At 44.9% G+C, this 18,979-nt stretch overlaps 1 protein-coding gene across 2 annotated transcripts in view; it reads left to right on the forward strand.

Moving 5' to 3' along the window:
- Positions 1 to 18,979, forward strand: part of kiaa1549la (KIAA1549-like a) — a 258,910-nt gene that overhangs the window by 111,699 nt on the left and 128,232 nt on the right. For both annotated transcript variants that reach the window (XM_073049878.1, XM_073049879.1), the window contains 3 exons: positions 6,612 to 6,671; positions 7,888 to 8,039; positions 18,686 to 18,857. In XM_073049878.1, coding sequence (XP_072905979.1) covers positions 6,612 to 6,671; positions 7,888 to 8,039; positions 18,686 to 18,857 — 384 coding nt within the window. The remainder of the gene's footprint in view (positions 1 to 6,611; positions 6,672 to 7,887; positions 8,040 to 18,685; positions 18,858 to 18,979) is intronic.

Consider the following 18,979-nt stretch of genomic DNA (forward strand, 5'->3'; position numbering starts at 1 on the left):
TTCTGCCAGCATTTTGTATTTTTATTTATTTCCAACATCTGCAGATTCACTCGTGTTGCCTTAAAATAAATAAAATCAACATTTTGTGTGTGTTACTGCTTCCCTGGCTGGGAACACCTAACGAGGTGTGAAAACATTACCGTAATGAGATGTATAATGGTAATTGGACTCTGCTGGTGAAGAGAGTTATACAATATAAATATCATTACCCATGAAAGTATTATTTTATATTTTGGGAAGAAGAAGGCTTCAGTATCGTCACTTACCAGGTTCCATTGACTATACTTTATCAAATGGTTTTAAAAATTAGCAATTGAATTACGTTAACTGAATATTAAATCCCTGTTTATGTATGCAGAGGGAGAATGAGAGATCTGGAACACAGGTTGTTAAAATGCTAATGAATTGCCCTCCATTTTACTTCCTCGTGGATTGTACAATACGATCAATTTTTTTAAAAATTCATGCTTGAGGTACAGAGTTTCTGGTTATGTGAGAATTTATTCTGTGGCAGCTAATTGCCCTTGGAAAGGTGACATTGATTCTGACAGTTACTACAAGGGGTGGTTGGATTTCAAGCACAGAGATCTGGTGGATGAGCGGGTTATAAAGAAAAGAATGAGGGGAGATCTCACTGAAAGCTGTCACAGTGTGGTGGGTCTTCCGGTTTAAGGTGGCGCTACTGAAGGCAAGCAACAGCTTGCTGGTACTTTGAAAGGTAAAGAATTTGACTAAAAACATTATTAACATCATCTTTTCTGAAGTAAGTTGTGGTAAACTATCACCACAAACAATGAAGACGGACAGACATACTTTATTGATCCCGAGGGAAATTGGGTTTCGTTACAGTCGCACCAACCAAGAATAGTGTAGAAATATAGCAATATAGAACCATAAATAATTAAATAATAATAAGTAAATTATGCCAAGTGGAAATAAGTCCAGGACCAGCCTATTGGCTCAGGGTGTCTGACACTCCGAGGGAGGAGTTGTAAAGTTTGATGGCCACAGGCAGGAATGACTTCCTATGACGCTCAGTGTTGCATCTCGGTGGAATGAGTCTCTGGCTGAATGTACTCCTGTGCCTAACCAGTACATTATGGAGTGGATGTGAGACATTGTCCAAGATGGCATGCGACTTGGACAGCATCCTCTTTTCAGACACCACCATCAGAGAATCCAGTTCCACCCCCACAACATTACTGGCCTTACGAATGAGTTTGTTGATTCTGTTGGTGTCTGCTACCCTCAGCCTGCTGCCCCAGCACACAACAGCAAACATGATAGCACTGGCCACCACAGACCCGTAGAACATCCTCAGCATCATCCGGCATATATTAAAGGACCTCAGTCTCCTCAGGAAGTAGAGACGGCTCTGACCCTTCTTGTAGACAGCCTCAGTGTTCTTTGACCAGTCTAGTTTATTGTCAATTCGTATCCCCAGGTATTTGTAATCCTCCACCATGTCCACACTGACCCCTTGGATGGAAACAGGGGTCACCGGTGCCTTAGTCGTCCTCAGGTCCACCACCAGCTCCTTAGTCTTTTTCACATTAAGCTGCAGATGATTCTGCTCACACCATGTGACAAAGTTTCCCACCGTAGCCATGTACTTCGCCTCATCTCCCTTGCTGATGCATCCAACTATGGCAGAGTCATCAGAAAACTTCTGAAGATGGCAAGACTCTGTGTTGTAGTTGAAGTCCGAGGTGTAGATGGTGAAGAGAAAGGGAGACAGGACAGTCCCCTGTGGAGACCCAGTGCTGCTGACCACTCTGTCTGACACACAGTGTTGCAAGCGCACGTACTGTGGTAATCAATAATCCATGACACCGGGGAAGCATCCACCTGCATCACTGTCAGCTTCTCACTCAGCAGAGCAGAGGTGAGTGGAAGCGAAGAGAATTCGAGGGATGAGCCGTACTGGTCTGTTCCAAGTTGACGCAGATGGAATTGGAGTGGATGATTCAGAGAGGAGGAGTCAAGGCCGAGGGGTTTTGATGGTGTCCAACTAACCCCAATGCAAGGTTGGATCACTCTAAGCAATTTGGAGAGGCCGAGAGTGGCTATGGGCTGGGCGGCAAGTTCCAGGCTCAGTGCTTTTTGATGTATTGGGGCCCGAGTCCTAATGCAAGGCACAATCCACTCTTTGGACAATTTAAATGCTGGCCCAGATAGGCTGGAAAGGCAGGCTGTTGGGCCTGGAGGTGAGAGTTGGGCCGATTTTGCTCGTTCTCCCAGGATGTTCAATCTGCACTCTGCAGTTCCGAGGCTATGAGACTGTTCAGGCTGTTGTGCTGCACGTCTGCGAGCTTCACGGAAATTTGCCGTGCTAATATGATGAACAGAGACCGAGGCTTTGGGCCTACCTCGCCGGGCTGCTCCAGGGATTCAGATCCAAGGACTCAATTTGGTTGGCAATGCTGTTGCTCACTTCCATTGTCCGCATGATTTGTGTTTTTTTCTCATTCTCTGTGCATCGGGTGTTGGTCTTTATTTTTTTTTGATCGGGTTCTTTTGGGTTTCTTGCTTTGTGGCTGCTTGTAGGCAGGCAAATTTCAAGGTTGTATAATTTATACCTTCTTTGATAATAAATGTAATTTGAATACTTTGAACATGGAGAGGATGTTTCCAATAGTGGGAGAGTCTAGAAGCAGAGGGCACAGCCTCTGAATAGAGGGACATCATTTAGAACAGAGATGAGGAGGAATTTATTTAGTTAGAGGGTAGTGAATCTGTGGAATTCATTGCCACAGGCAACTGTGGAGGCCAAGTCATTGCATATATTTAGAGCAGCAGGTGATAGGTTCTTGATTGTTCAGGGCACCAAAGGTTACGAAGAGGAGGCAGGAGAATGGGTTTCAGAGGGATAATAAATCAGCCACGATGGAATGCTGGAGCAGATTCAATGGCCTGAATGGTCTTTTTCTGTTCCTATGTTTTATAGTCTAATGGTCTTATGGAATGGACTAGAAACCTATCGAATATTGAAAGGCCAAGATAGAGTGTAGATCAGACTTGATGGGCAGAATGGCCTAATTCTGGTCCTACGTCTTATGGTCTGAGGTGTTTTAAAGGGCTGCAGCACATTTAGGAAGGTTTGCAGAGGTTCCTTTTCACAAAAATAATTACATTGTATATTATATATACAAGTAAACACAACAAGGAACTGCTAGTCTCAGCCTTCATCAAGTCTTGCAGCAGGGAAACAGGCCATTTAGCCCACTAGCACTGCTGACCAAGATGGCCCATGTAAGCTATTCCTGTTTGCCAGTGTTAGGCCGATTTCGCTCTGAACCTTTCCCCTCCATGCACCTGTCCACATACTGTCTAAATGTTGTTAAAGTACCTGCCTCAACCACTTTCTCTGGCAGCTCATTCCACCCTCTGGGTGAAAGTAGCCCTCAGGTTCCAATTATACTGCTCTCCTCTCACCTCAAACCTCTGCCCTCGAGTTCTTCAATCCCCAGCACTGGGGAGAAAGACTGTGTGCTGTATCTATGCAGCTCATGATTGTAAACACCTCTGTAAAATCATCCCTCGTTCTCACACAAGATGCTGATCAGGCACTGCCTAAGGATGAGATTAAACAGTTGATGTTTCAGGCCGAGACCTTTCATCAGGACTTCCAGCACAATCCTTGCTGATTTGATTTGATGGAAACAACGGATTTCATGTATGTTTCATGTATGTGACAAATAAAGCGACTCTTTAATCTCTTTCAACACACGCAAAATGCTGGAGGAACTCAACAGGCCAGACAGCATCTATGGAAGAGAGTACAGTCGGTGTTTTGGGCCGAGACCCTTCAGCAGGACTGGAGAAAAAAAAGATGAGGAGTAGAGAGGAGGGAAAACACAAGGTGATAGGTGAAACTGGGAGGAAGAGGGGTGAATATAGAGCTGGGAAGTTGATTTGTGGAAGAGATAAGGGGCTGGAGAAGGGGGAATCTAATGGGAGAGGACAGGAGGCCATGGAAGAGAGGAAGAAAGAAAAGGGGTGTGGAGCACCAGAGGGAGGTGATGAACAGGCAAGGAGATAAGGTGAGAGAGGGAAAAGGGGATGGGAATGGGGAAGGTGGGGGCGGCGGGTTGCCATTAATAGAAATTTGTGAAATCGATGTTTATATCATCAGGTTGGAGGCTACCCAGACGTAATATAAAGTGTCCCTCCAACCTGAGTGTGGCCTCATCATGACAGTAGAGGAGGCCATGGATTGACATATCAGAATGGGAATGGGAAGTGGAATTAAAATCTGTGTCCACTGGGAGATCCCGCTTGTTCTGACAGACGGAGAGTAGGTGCTCAGCGAAGCGGTCTCCCAATCTACGTCGATCTCACCGATATACAGGAGGCCACACCGGTTTTCCCTCTAATAACTCTGCCTGTGTTGACTGATCTAGGTTAGGCATCTCATTACGCAACGTAATTAATCAAAGCTCGCACTTTATTACCTCTGCACAAACAACGACCCCAGGCCAACAACTTAAAACATGAATTCTGCTGTTCCCTCTGTAGCAATACTCACTCAGAGCACTTCTTCAATTTAAAACACCGAAATAGAGCATCTCCCATTGGCCAGACTATTGATCCTTTTTATTCTCTCCTAGCCCCTGGTATGGGGTTCTTCCTTGTGATAGTCTCACTGCTTTGTATTTGAATCCCTTCCTATTTATAGAATTTCCTGATCAGTCCAAATGTTGCATTTCAATATCTTTGGCTCGAGGACATCTGACTGATCTGCATCACATTCCCATTAAATTATGGGCAGCATGATAGCGTATGGGGCAGCACGGGTGAACTGGGTTCAATTCCCGCCGCTGCCTTTAAGGAGTTTTCACCTTCTCCTTGTGATGGCATGGATCTCCTCTTGGTGCTCTGGTCTCCTCCCACAGTCCAAAGATGTATCAGTTGGTAGGTTAATTGGTCATTGTAAATTGCCACCTGATTAGGCTAGGATTTAAATCGAGGATTGCTGGGAAGCATGGCTCAAAGGGCTGGAAGGGTCTGTTCCACACTGTATCTCAATAGATAGATAAATAAATAAATGTAGTCATGTCAGTATCAATTTATTGTCCTTCTGAAAGTGACAACTTGTAATTAATGCCTCTTTGTCTGCTACTGGACTTGAGTTACTCAGGTCACTGGTTCACTTTTCCAAAAACCTGTTTGTTCTATCATACCAGACAACTCCTCACAAGTAACTTCTTATTTGGAAATTATCGCCAGTTCAGCAAATTATCAGGAGCATCAACGTGTCAACTTTAAAGCACTTTGATAGAACTATTCCTGAGCAAAACCAGTTCACAAGACAGCTGACAAAATGGAGGTTACAGAGCAGCTTCACAAAATGGCAGCCTACATTGCTTCAAGCACATTGCAAGAACAAAAACATCTGGTTTGTCTACTCCCACTGTCTTGACCCATTTGAGTTCAATGTTTTCTTCCATATTTTAATTCCTTCATGGCCAACATCTGTCACGTCTTTGATGACTTTAGGCAAATCTGTCATACATGATTGACCCCTCAGAAAATCAGGTTGCTTAGGTTCGTCGATATTCACCTTTTCTTACTGATAGTTACTTTCTTTACGACCACTGACTTTTGCAACTTGCTACCGCTTTGCTGAGCACCTTTGCTTCATCTGCCAAAAACAGAATTTTTGGTAGCCCACCATTTAAATTCCTACCCATATCTGTATTCCGACATGTTGGTCTATGGCCCCCTCTTCTGCCACAACCTCAGGATGAAAGAGCAAAACCTCATATTCTGTCTCGGTAGCTTCCAACCTGATGGCATGGACATTGATTCCTCCTTCTGGTAATATTTTCCCCCTCCCATTCATGCTTCATCTGTTCCCCATTCTGGCCTCTTACTACTTCTCACCTGTTGCCCCTCCTTTGTCTCTTTCTCCCACGGTCCTCTCTCCTTTCCTATCAGATTCCTTCCCCACCAGCCCATTACCTTTCCCACCCCCCTGGTTTCAGCTGTCACCTTCTAGCGAGTCCTCCTTCCCCTTCCTCTACCTCTTTGTTCTAGCATCTTCCCCCTTCTCTTCCAGTCCTGAAGTAGGGTTTCAGCCTGAAATTTCGACTTTCATTTCCATAGATGCTACCTGACCTACTAAGCTCTTCCAGCGCTCTGTGTGTGTTGCTCTGGATTTCCAGCACTTGCAGAAATGCTTGTATTAACCTAAATGGGCTTTTCTAACCCCCACTTTCTCTCTTATTGAACACACTGGCTGTTTGCCAATCTTCTGAAACTCTCCCGGAATTTAGTGAGGTTTGTAAAATTTCAAACAATGGTGTCCACCATCTCTGCAGCAACTTCCATTAAAACCCCTGGGGTTGTGCAGTTGGATCCCGGCAATTTATCTGCCTTTAGCCATGTGGGTTTCTCCCCGTTCCCCGAGAGATACAGTTCCCTGTAACTGTGCATCACTCTCAAGTGAACCTCTTTTAATGCCAAATTCCATTTTGGGTGTTAAAGGGAATTCCATCCATCTGCTGCCCCAAACTATTCATGTTTTAAAATATTCTTGAAAGAAAATGTTTTTGCACAGTTTTCTCTGAAATGGATTAAACTTCCTGTTTGACCTATTTCCCTTTCAGCTGTGGAGTACAATAACCTGGACACCTCTCCGGCGACTGAGAAGTATTGGGTTGTTACAGGTTTGTAAGTTCCATCGCATGGGAGTATGTGTTGTGCAAACAACTGTTCGTGGTGTGAGAATTGTGTGAAGTTGCCACTCTTTAAGAAAAAAATTGCTTATTCCATTGAGAAGACAGCTTCAAGGGTGATGGCATTTCCGTAGGTAGAAGGAATGAGTGGACTAAAACTGTACTCTCAGATGAGAGGAGATCTCATTGAAAGTTATATTTAAAAAATTTAGAGAGCTTAACAAGCTGGTTGCAGGGAGAGCGTTTCCCTGACTGGTCAATTCATTTTGAATGTTTGACTGTGGAGCCTGGAACCAGTGCTCACATTGCTCAGAGTAAGGGACTGAGGATCGAGATGAAGAGAAGTCTCTTCATTAGAAGAGTGGTGAAAATTTAGAATTCTCTATCCCAAGGGCTGAGGAAAGCTCATTGATTGAGTTCATAGAAGACTAAGATCGATAGATTTTGTTGTAGTATTCATTTATTCTTGCCACATGTACCAAGATACAGTGACAGACTTTATTTGTGTGCATCCAGACAGACCATGGCATACGTACATGCATAAAGTAAGGCACACTGTCAGGGGTGTGTGGGCATCTGGAGTCTTTAAGAAATTTAGATAGGAACATGAATGAAAGAAGAATGGAGGGCTATGTGGGGGGGGGGGGTGGGTGGCAGAAGTGTTAGATTGGTTTTAGAGTAGGTTAAAGGATCAGCATAGCATCATGGGCTGAGAGCCTGAACTGTTCTATGTTATTTATTTATATTTCCGCTCTGTGAGCCTGCGCTGCCCAATTACACCCATGTGACTAATTGACCTACATTTTATGTTATATTAATTTTATTTAGAGATACAGCATGAAACAGGCCCTCAAACTCACCAAGCCACACCGCCCAACAACCCACTTATTTAACCCTAGCCTAATCACAGGACAATTTACAATGACCAATTAATCTACTAACCGGTATGTGGGAGGAAACCAGAGCACCTGGAGGAAACCCAGGTGGAGGTGGGGAGAATGTATAAGCTCCTTACAGACGATGCTGGAATTGAACTCTGAACCTCGAAACTCCCTGAGCTGTATTAGCATCACGCTAACCGCTACTCCACTATGGTACTTCCCTGTTCTGCTGCCACAAAGCAATAAATTTCATGTCAGTATAATAAATCTGATTCTGATGGTAAAGTCTTCGGGTCCTAATGTGTGCTGCCTCTTTTTGCCTACAGTTATCCTGGGGGTGGACAACTCTTCACTGGGCGAGAGGTACCAGCGCTTTGCCAGCCTGATGGAGCAGCGTTTGGCCAACTTGTTTGTGTCCGCCCAGCAGCAGGGACGAAGGTTCAGGCGTGCCTCGACCACCGGCGCCTACACCGTGCAGGTCAGACCTGGTCCCCGAAACCTGCCCCACCCCTGTCCTCGCTGCTGACTTCCAGGCGCCGCTTGTTGGCTTGTTACACTTGGAAGGGATCCCAGTGTTCAGTCCGCAGGGAGTGGCACCGGGCTCCCTCTTGCCTGTCACTTTAACTCTCCATCACACACCCTCCCTGACCTATCGGCCTGTGGCCCCCTGCCCTCTTACAATACTCCTCAACAAGAACATAGGACATAGAACATAGAACATCTACAGGACAGGAACAGGCCTCTTGGACCACAACGTTGTGCCAAACTTATTAAACTACCAATAAACACTGAACTGTACTAATCCTTTCTGCCTACACAATGTTCATACCCCTCCATTCTCTGTACATTCATGTTCAAAGTTCAAAGTAAATTTATTATGAAAGTACAAATATGTAATCATCACTACCTTTATATGATGATCAATGAACCTCTTAAATCCCTCTGCCTTATCTTCTTCCACCACTATCCTTGGCAGCGCATTCCAGGTACCCACCACTCTGTGAAAATGAACTTACCCCACATATCTCCTTTGTACATCCCCTCTCATCTTAAATGATGTGCTCTAGTATTAATAATTTGACCCTGAGAGAAAGATACCAGCTATCTATGTTATCAATGCCTCTCATAATGAAATTAACTAACATCAGACCTCCCTTCCGCCACAGAGAAAACAACCCAAGTTTGTCCAGCTTGTTTTTATAACTTGTACCGTATAATCCAGGCAGTGTCTGGTAAACCTCTTGAGGAACAGCTCCTCATCCTTCATCCTCAGAATAGAGGGACTCCATTAAGAACAGAGATGAGGAGGAATTTCTTTAGCCAGAGACTGATGAATCTGTGGAATTTGCTCCCACAGGTGGCTGTGGAAGCTAAGTCATTGAGTGTATTTAAGGCAGAGTTTTATAGATTCTTAGCAACACACATGCAGAATACTGGAGGAAGGGTCCTGATGAAGAGTCTCATCCCTCAACGTCATTTGTGTACTCTTTTCCACAGATACTGCCAGGCCTGATGAGTTCCTCCAGCATTTTGTGTGTGTTGCTCTGGATTTCCAGCATTTGCAGATTTTCTCTTGTTTGTTGATAGATTCTTGCTGGGTCAGGGCATGAAGAGTTATGGACAGAAAGCAGGAAATTGGGGCTGAGAGGGAAATTGATCAGCCTTGATGAAATGGCAGAACAGAACTGATGGGCCAAATTGCCTGTCTGCTCTTATATCTTATGGTCTTATGATCATCTTTTTGGATGTTTTTCATGCCTCTGAACTCATTCAGCCCATTAAGTCAACCCACAGACTTCCCACAACTCCCTCCATCTGTTTTGGTTCAATTTGCTATACACATCTCCTCGAATGGTTCCCATTCTCACCTTACAACAGACCTGCACTGGAAGTCCCTTGAGTTCCTGCTGATCTTCTTTTAACAGCTGTCTCAGGCTTATACTCACTGGAATTTAGAAGATTGAGGGGGGATCTTATTGAAACGTATAAAATTCTAATGGGATTGGACAGGCTAGATGCAGGAAGATTGTTTCCGATGTTAGGCAAGTCCAGAACGAGGGGTCACAGTTTAAGGATAAAGGGGAAGCCTTTTAGGACCGAGATGAGGAAAAACTTCTTCACACAGAGAGTGGTGAATCTGTAGAATTCTCTGCCACAGGAAACAGAGGTCATTGGCTATATTTAAGAGGAAGTTAGATATGGCCCTTGTGGCTAAAGGGATCAGGGGGTATGGAGAGAAAGCAGGTACAGGATTCTGAGTTGGATGATCAGCCATGATCATACTGAATGGCGGTGCAGGCTTGAAGGGCCGAATGGTCTACTCCTGCACCTATTTTCTATGTTTCTATGTTTGTATGTCTCCAACTTTCACCCTCCCCTCCTCCTACCTCACCCCATCTGCCTCTGATTTTTTTAAAAAGAAAAATAATTAGCTTTATTTGTCAGATGTATATCAAAACACACAGAGAATTGTGTTGTTTGTGACAAAGAGCAATGCAGTCCGAGGTTTGTGCTGGGGAGCCCCCAAGTGTTGCCACACTTCCAGCACCAACACAGCATGCTCATGCTTGTTTCGGAATGTGGGAGGAAACCCACGCAGTCACAGGGAGAACGTGCAAACTCCTTACAGATAGCAACAAGGATCAGCGATCACTTGTTCCACTAACTGTGACACTACTGTGCCACTCAGTTTTTTTTCTCTGCCTTTTTCGACCGCTATCGATCTATTTCCCCTCTGTTTTTCAGTCTGGATGAAGTGTCTTGATCTGAAACATTGACTGTCCATTTCCCTTCACAGATGCTGCCTGACTCGCTGAGTTCTTCCATTGCTTTCATACCACATTCACCTGCCACAGACTGCCAGCTCCACCCCTACTCCCCTCCCTTAAACCCCTTCTCAGTCTACCAATCACCTTGCAGTCTTGGCCATCTCCCCACTCCACCCTCAGTCTGATACAGGATATTTACTGGAAACATCAACAATTCCTTTTTTTTCTCCTGAACCATTTCAATAGACAATAGGTGCAGGAGTAGGCCATTCGGTCCTTCGAGCCAGCACCGCCATTCAATGTGATCATGGCTGATCATCCACAATCAGTACCCCATTCCTGCCTTCTCCCCATATCCCTTGACTCCGCTATCTTTAAGAGCTCTATCTAACTCTTTCTTGAAAACATCCAGTGAATTGGCCTCCACTGCCTTCTGAGGCAGAGCATTCCATAGATCCACAACTCTCTGGGCGAAAAAGTTTTTCCTCAACTCCGTTCTAAATGGCCTACCCCTTATTCTTAAACTGTGGCCTCTGGTTCTGGACTCCCCAATGAATTTCGGATTCACTGTGAGAATATGGCGGGTGCGCATGTGGCCATTTGATAGCGATCGGTTAGACCCAATTGCGGAGGTCTCTCTCTTTTCTCGGCATGGGCTTTCCAGTGCACTTGTCTTTTGTCTCAGTGGGCCCGGTTCATCGCTCCTTCAGTGTAAATTGCCCAGCGTGTACCGTTACTGCCATGACTCAGTAAAAATATTTAATCGTACTACTTTATTGTCGTTCTTGCTCTGCATAGACCTAATACTTAGCTGATGTGGTAGTCTGATATATATAGTCACATAAAGACAGACGTATAATACTCTTATTTCTGTCAAAGATGCTGACCTTTGGCCTATTTAGTGTGGAATAAAAATCACAGACTGCTATGGCAAAGATGGAACCATAATTTTTATGCTAGCCTTTGGCAAGGATCATTCAGTTAAACTACTCTTTCCCCACAGTTCTGCAAGTATTTCCTCCTTTAATGATGTAACTGGGACCTTGAATTACAAGGGGAGGTTGCATAGATTAGGACTTTATTCCCAGGAATGTAGGAGATGGAGGGGTGAGCTGATAGTAGGGGTTGTCATTTGTCAGGGTTGACCATGGATATGGAGCTGTCTAGATATGCAAACCTGGGTAGTACAATATGGAGAGCAATCTGTTGCCCATGAAGCAAGCTCCCTCCCCCCTCCACGCATCTGATGAACTCAAAGGAACAGCAGGGTTTGGCACCAGCATCATCGCAGGTGTTGCCAGTTGGCATTGAACTCAACGTAGGGCTGCCTTAGGGATTGCAGCTCCGGATTTACTCCTGAAGCCTACCTTATGGGTATGTATAGCTGCAAGGCAGTGGAGCTTTGAGATCACAGTTTTCCTTCTAGATGGGCTGCCAACCATAGCTGTTGAACCCTATCTGCCTGAGGCGGTTGGTCTTAAGGCACCTGTAACCTGCCTTTGCCCCTTCTCCTGTCAGTAGAAATGTTTCAGCTGGGCTTAGTAGCTAAGTCGCACGTGAAGAGCTAGACTTGGCTGTCAGGGGCTATTGGAGATGCACGCCATTGGGAGTATTTAATAGGTAGTGGGAGCTTATCCACACTACCATTCCCCAGCTATAACAATGTTATGGAACAAAGCTGATAGAGGTAGTTAAGATTATAAGGGGCAAAGGCAAGGTGAAAGCACATAGTCTTTTGTGGAAGTGGTGCTAAAAGTAAGAGGTCATAGGCTTCAGATCAGAGTAGAGAGATCTATAAGAGTCATCAGCCATACCCTATTCTATGATACATGAATGGGAAGGGTTTAGAGGGAGGAATGAACTGCCAGAGATAGTGGCTGAGGTGAGCACATTAGCCACATTTAAAAGGCACCCTGATAAGTACATGGAGAGGAAGGGTTGTGAGGGCTGTGGGCTAAATGTGGGCAGATGTGACTAGCTTGCTTGTCAACACAGTTGGTACAGAATAGATGGGCTGAAGAGCCTGTTTCCATGCTTTAGGACTCTGTGACTATTTACTACTGTACTCTGTGACTCTATCAGGTACACGAGTGGGAGGTGGGCCAACCAAGGAAAATCGGACTAACTTAGATGTTAACATGAGGGAATCTGCAGATGCTGGAAATTCAAGCAACACACACAAAATGCTGGTGGAACGCAGCAGGCCAGGCAGCATCTATAGGGAGAAGTACAGTCGACGTTTTGGGCCGAGACCCTTCGTCAGGACTAACTGAAATCACCAGCGTTCCACCAGCATTTTCTGTGTGTTGCTACCTTAGATGCTGCAGCTTTATACAACTCTAGTCTGGCCACATCTGGAGTACTGCATAAAGTTCTGGTCACCCCCATTATTGGCAGGACGTCGAGGCTTTGGAGGGGGTGCAGAGGAGATTTGCTAGGTTGCTGCCTGGATTAGAGAGTATGTGCTGTAAGGAGAGAGTGGACAACCTGGGCTGTTTTCTCTGGGGTGGTGGAGACTGAGGGGAGATCAGACAGAGGTTTATAAGATTCTGTGAAACACGGATAAAGTAGACAGTATCTTCTTCCCAGAGTTGAAATGTCTAATACTAGAGGGAATGCATTTAATGTGAGAGGGGGTCAAATAGAGTTGTGAGGGTCAATTTTTTTACACGGGGAGTAGTGAATGCCTGGGTGATGATACAGACAGAAACATTAGGGACTTGTAAGAGACATTTAGATAGACACATGAATGTGAGGGAAATGGAAGGATATGGACGTTGTGTAGGCTGAAGGGATTATAGTCCTGAAGAAGGATCCTGGCTGGAAACATTGACTATTTACTCTTTTCCATAGATGCGGTCTGACCTGCTGAGTTCCTCCCGAATTTTGTGTGTATTGCCAGAGGTTAGTTTCGTTGGCCATTTGATTATTAATCTAATTGGTTTGGGCCAACATAGCGGGCAAAAGGCCTGTCCTTGTGCTGTAGTGCTGTAAGTGCTGGATGGGTATTTTTCAGCACGGATAAGATGGGCCAAAGGGCCTAATTCTGTGCTGCAGGGCTCTTGTACACTTGTTAACTTTTGGAGAAATACAACGGGATCTGCTTTCAGCAGCTCTGACTGATGGTTTCAGTAACAGTAACCTTGAAATGACTGGATTGTGCTTAAAATATCCCCCAGTTTGCGGATGCAGAGGAGAAAGTCTGGCATCCTTACCTGGACTGGCTGAATGTGACGCCAAATTCATGAACAGCTCACACTAAATGCTGGAGGATCTCAGCACGTCGGGCAGCATCTCACCTTCATCATCATTATGAGCCGTGTCATATGACGTAGACAGTCGTGGTCTTTGACCATGATAGTTGGCACATTTTTGGTTTGCCATTGCCTTTTTCTGGGCAGTGTCTTTACAAGACGGATGACCACAGCCATTATCAATACTCTTCAGAGATTGTCTGCCTGCTGTCAGTGGTCACATAAACCAGGACTTGTAATTTGCACCAGCTGCTCATACGACCATCCACCGCCTGCTCCCATGACTTCGCGTGACCCTGATCGGCAGCTAAGCTAGTGCGACACCTTGCCCAAGGGTGACTTGCAGGCTAGTGGAGGGAAGGAGCGCCTTACACCTCCTTTGGTGGAGACGTGTCTTCACCCCACCACCCTAGACAGCATCTATGGAAGGAATAAGCAGTCAATGTTTTCAGCTGCCCTCTGAAAGAGGCCAGCAAGTTACCCATTTTAAGGGACTCTTAGGGGATGGGAAGGTTGGAGGCCCAATGCCTGCGTGTCTGAGAATCCGAGGCCATGGACTAGAGGTCAGAGGGCTGGAGAAGGCCCGTCCTGGATTTGGAGGCCTGTGTGCGTGAGTGAGTGGATGGGAAAGGGGCTTGTTTTGCTGTTATTATCTTGGTTTGTTGTTGTTGCTGTTTGCGGTGTATATATATATTTATTTCTTCATTGAGATACAACATGGAATAGACCTTTTGAGCCGCACCAGCCAGTGGCCAATTAATCTATTAATCTGCACGTCTTTGGACTGTGGAAGGAAACTGGAACACCCAGAGGAAACACACACATTCCACAGAGACGACGTACAGGCTCCTTACAGATGATGCTGAAATTGAACTCCGGGCTGATTGCTACACCACTGTGGTCCCCAAGCGAAAGTACATTTATTATAAAAGTACTTAGATCACCATGTACGACTGTACCCTGAGTTTTGTTTTCTTGCGGGCAATCGCAGGAAAATGAAGAAAATATGACAGGACTTATGAGCAATGATACATGGTTGTGGACAGGCTATATTGGTGCTGGAATGTGTGGCGACACTTGAAAGCTGACCCCAGCACTCCATTAGGTTGGTAACACAAACGGCACATTTCACGAAATGTTTTGATGCACATGTGATAAATAAATGAACCTGAATCGGAATCGAAATGCCAGCATTTCCCAGTGATACCCAGAAATAGCGAAATGTAACCAAAAATTCCTCCTGCACCTTCAGGAAAGTAGCGGTCACTTAAAAACAAACCAGATCCACTGAGAGACTAAACCAGGGTAATTGACACTGTATGACGTGCTTCCAAATAACAAATTTCCAAGTCGATAAAGGTACATTCGATCCTTTATTACGAAGCCAGGAAAGACGAATGATCTTGTAACAACATAAAACTAATGAAACTAAATTAGTGATACAGCGATCTTAAGCATTCATCAGCGTAACTAAGCATTCTAATTAGCAATATAACTAAGTGATACTCAGCATAATTAGCAGTTGAACTAAATTAGTGTTTCATTTAGCAAAGCAGTCTAATAGCATTCCAGTGAGGGTTACTAGTGTATTTACATGGTCTAATAATGTTCCAAGTTACTGCATTTAAGTGATCAACAAAAAATAACATTCTCCATGACTCACTCCTTCTGGCTAACAACTAACTACCCCCAAGCATGAATACGGAACTACTACCACGTCCTAACCCATGTGACAGATTACTGTCATAAACGCACCACAAAATGCAATACAGACAGGTAACAGACACTTGGCTCCTACAAAGATCATAAATGACTGAACAAGACAAGTTCTCATCATTTCCCTTCTGGTTCTTTTGTCAATTGCATCGTATCTGTGACCTCTGCTGGGGTTTATGTCAAGTCAGTAAGGAGAAACAGTTTCCCCTTGCTTCCTCTGTAAAAATTCGAGATGATTTTAGATGCCTCAGTTACGTCGGAATCAGAACCAGAACCAGATTTAATATCACCGTCATATGTTTTGAATTGAATTGACTTTATTACTTACATTCTTCATATGCATGAGGAGTAAAAATCTTTGTTACATCTCCATCTAAATTGGCAATGTGCAAATTATAGCAATTCATAAAAAATTGTGTGTACAACAGGACAGTAATAAGATGGTTAAATATGAATAACGGTCAATATAACATAGAAATACAGTTGTGTCAGCATGAATTAATCAGTCTGATGGTCTGGTGGAAGAAGCTGTCCTGGAGCCTGTTGGTTCTGGCTTTCATGCTGCGGTATCGTTTCCCAGACAGTAGCAGCTGGAACAGTTTGTGGTTGGGGAGACTCAGGTCCCCAGTGATCCTTCGGGCCATTTTTACACACCTGTCTTTGTAAATGTCCTGTATAGTGGGAAGTTCACATCTACAGATGCACTGGGCTGTCCGCACCACTCTCAGCAGAGCCCTGCAAATAAGGGAGGTACAGTTCCCCTACCAGACAGTGATGTAGCCAGTCAGGATGCTCTCAGTTGTGCCCCTGCAGAAAGTTCTTAGGATTTGGGGGCCCATACCAAACTTACCCAATTCCCGCCACTGTCCATAAGGAGTCTGTATGTTCTCCCAGTGAGTGTGTGTGGGTTTCCTCCAGGTGCACTGGTTTCCTCCTACAGACCAAACGTGCTAGATGGTTGTTTGATTTGCTATTATAAATTGTCCCATTGTTAGGCTAAGGGGGTTGTTGGGCAGTATGGCTCGAAGGGCCAAAGTGGCCTATTCTGTGCTATATCTCTAAATAAATAAGTTATGAAGGCTTACCCTTAAATCTAGAGTCCTCTCTGCATCTTCATCTACAAAATGACGTGTTGACATTGGAGGGGGTTCAAAGCAGGTTCACAAAAATGATTTCAGGATGAATGGCCTCTCATATATGCAGCGTTTGATCACTCTGGGTCTGTACTTGCTGGAATTTAGAAGAATGGGGGAGGGGGGATCTCATTGAAACTTATTGAATGTTGAAAGGTCTGGACAGGGTGGTTGTGGAGAAGATGTTTCCAATAGTGGGGAGATCTAGGACCAGAATAGAGGGACATGCATTTAGAACGGAGATTAGCTGCAATGTTCCCTCTAATTTGTAATGACCAGTGTACACAAAAATCGTGTGCTGTGCGATTTTTTGCCCAGTGACAACAACATGAGCACACTGAATAACTTCTTCATTAAAAGCAGTATAAATAAGCCAGTTCTAAAATCTGCAGAGAAATCATCGCAAACTCCATGTTGTCAACACCGTCTGCATCAGAAACCGGAAAAGGAAATGTGATTGTGGGTGATGGTGAAATATACAGTACTTAACATGCCAACGAGGTGGAGGGTGACAAGCTTTTGTGCACAGTTTATATTCCTTTGTGTGCTAGTTGCAAAAGATGTGTGTGTGTACACCTTAGAAGGAACATTGATGAGGAGGAATTTCTTTAGCCAGAGGATGGGGAATCTGTAGAATGTGTTGCCACAGGTAGCTGTGGAGGCAAGGTCTTCGGGTGTATTTAAAGCGGACGTTGATAAGTTCGTGTTACGTCAGGGTGCGAAAGGTTATGGGGAGGAGGCAGGAGAATAGAGTTGAGAGAGAAATGGGTAAACCATGATAAAATGGTGGAGCAAACTCAATGGGCTGAATGGCCTAATTCTGCTCCTATGTCTTATGGTCTTATCCCACACAGATCTTTGTGAATGGTATGGCCGAAATAGATCAGAGTGTTGAGGAGGGAAGTTGGGCAGTTATGCTGAAGTTGTATAAGACATTGGTGAGGCTAAATTTGTGGTGGGAGCGTGGAATGCACTGCCGGCAACCATGGTGGAGGCCGATACAATAGGGTCTTTTAAGAGACTCTTAGATAGGTACATGGAGCTTTGAAAAATAGAGGGCTACATGGTAGGAAATTCTAGGCAGTTTCTAGGGTAGGTTACATGGTTGGCACAACACTGTGGGCCGAAGGGCCTGTAATGTGCTGTAGATTTCTATGTTCTAAATTTAGGGTATTGTGTGCATTTCTTGTCACATACCTGCAGCAAAGATATTACTCAGATTGAAAGAATGCTGAGAAAATTTTCAAGGACATTGCTGGGATTTGGGGACTTGAGTTATAGGGAAAGGGTGAACAGGCTTGGATTTTATTCCCTGGAGCTCAGGAAAATGCAGAGATGTATTATATAGTCATAGAAAAGTACAGCACAGAAACAGGCCCTTCGGCCCATTTCATCCATGTCTAACCATTTCAACTGTCTACTCCCATCAACCTGCACTGGGACCATAGCTCTCCATACTCCTACCATCCATAAACCTATCCATGAGGTATAGTAAATTATGAGGGGTAAAGATAGAGTGAACGCTGTTCCTTTCTCCTGTGTGATTTTACCCAGAATGTCCTTTTACCTGCCCCTCCCCCTTAAGGGCTGCACAACACTCCCAGCACTGTGAGTGTTAGTATTTATTCAATTTATTTAGAGATCATTTGTTTATGTTGTATGACATAGGTGCTCCTGCTCTTCTCATGACCGTGATTGTTCTTGCCAAATTTTTCTTCAGAAGTGGTTTGCCATTGCCTACTTCTGGCCAGTGTCTTTACAAGATGGGTGACCCCAGCCATTATCAATACTCTTCCGAGATTGTCTGCCTGGCGTCAGTGGTCACATAACCAGGACTTGTGATTTGCACCGGCTGCTCATACGACCATCCACCACTTGCTCCCATGGGTTCACATGACCCTGATTAAGGGGCTAAGCAGGTGGTACACCTTGCCTAAGGGTGACCTGCAGGTTGACAGAGGAAGGAGTGCCTTACACCTCCTTTGGTAGAGAGGTGTCTCCATCCTGCCACCCATTTAGAGATAGTGCACAATAAAAATCCCTTCCGACCCAGAGAGCCTGCATCACCCAATTATACCCATTACCTTTTTGGAATGTGGGAGGAAACTGGAGGAATCCCACACATTCACAAGGAGAATGTATCACTGTTTACAGAGAGAGGAGGGAGTTAAACCAGGGTCGATGGCACTATGGTAGTGCTATGATAGAGGCATTGGTGACGATTGATGTTTGTGCCTTTTCATTCCTCTGCAGCTGGTCAGGATGAATCGCCTCGCTGGCCCCAGGAACCCAGCTGAGTTGACCTACTATGCCCTGGAAGATGGCAGAGCCTTGCTGGGCACCACAGCGGCAAAGATTCTGAACACCGTTGACCCGCAGTCTATGGCTTTGGAGCTTGGGTACCGTGTCCACGTGCAGGCGGAGCGTAAGTGAGCCCCTTGCCTCCTTGGGAGAAGGGAGGTGATCCTTGGATCTGAGTGGAGTTAGACTTCAGGGGTAAAATTAGGGTTTACTTCATGCGGATGACGCTCTAGGCAGAACTTTGTG

This window comes from Hemitrygon akajei, chromosome 6 (assembly GCF_048418815.1).
Source record: "Hemitrygon akajei chromosome 6, sHemAka1.3, whole genome shotgun sequence".
In the NCBI taxonomy this organism is placed as follows: Eukaryota; Metazoa; Chordata; class Chondrichthyes; order Myliobatiformes; family Dasyatidae; genus Hemitrygon; species Hemitrygon akajei.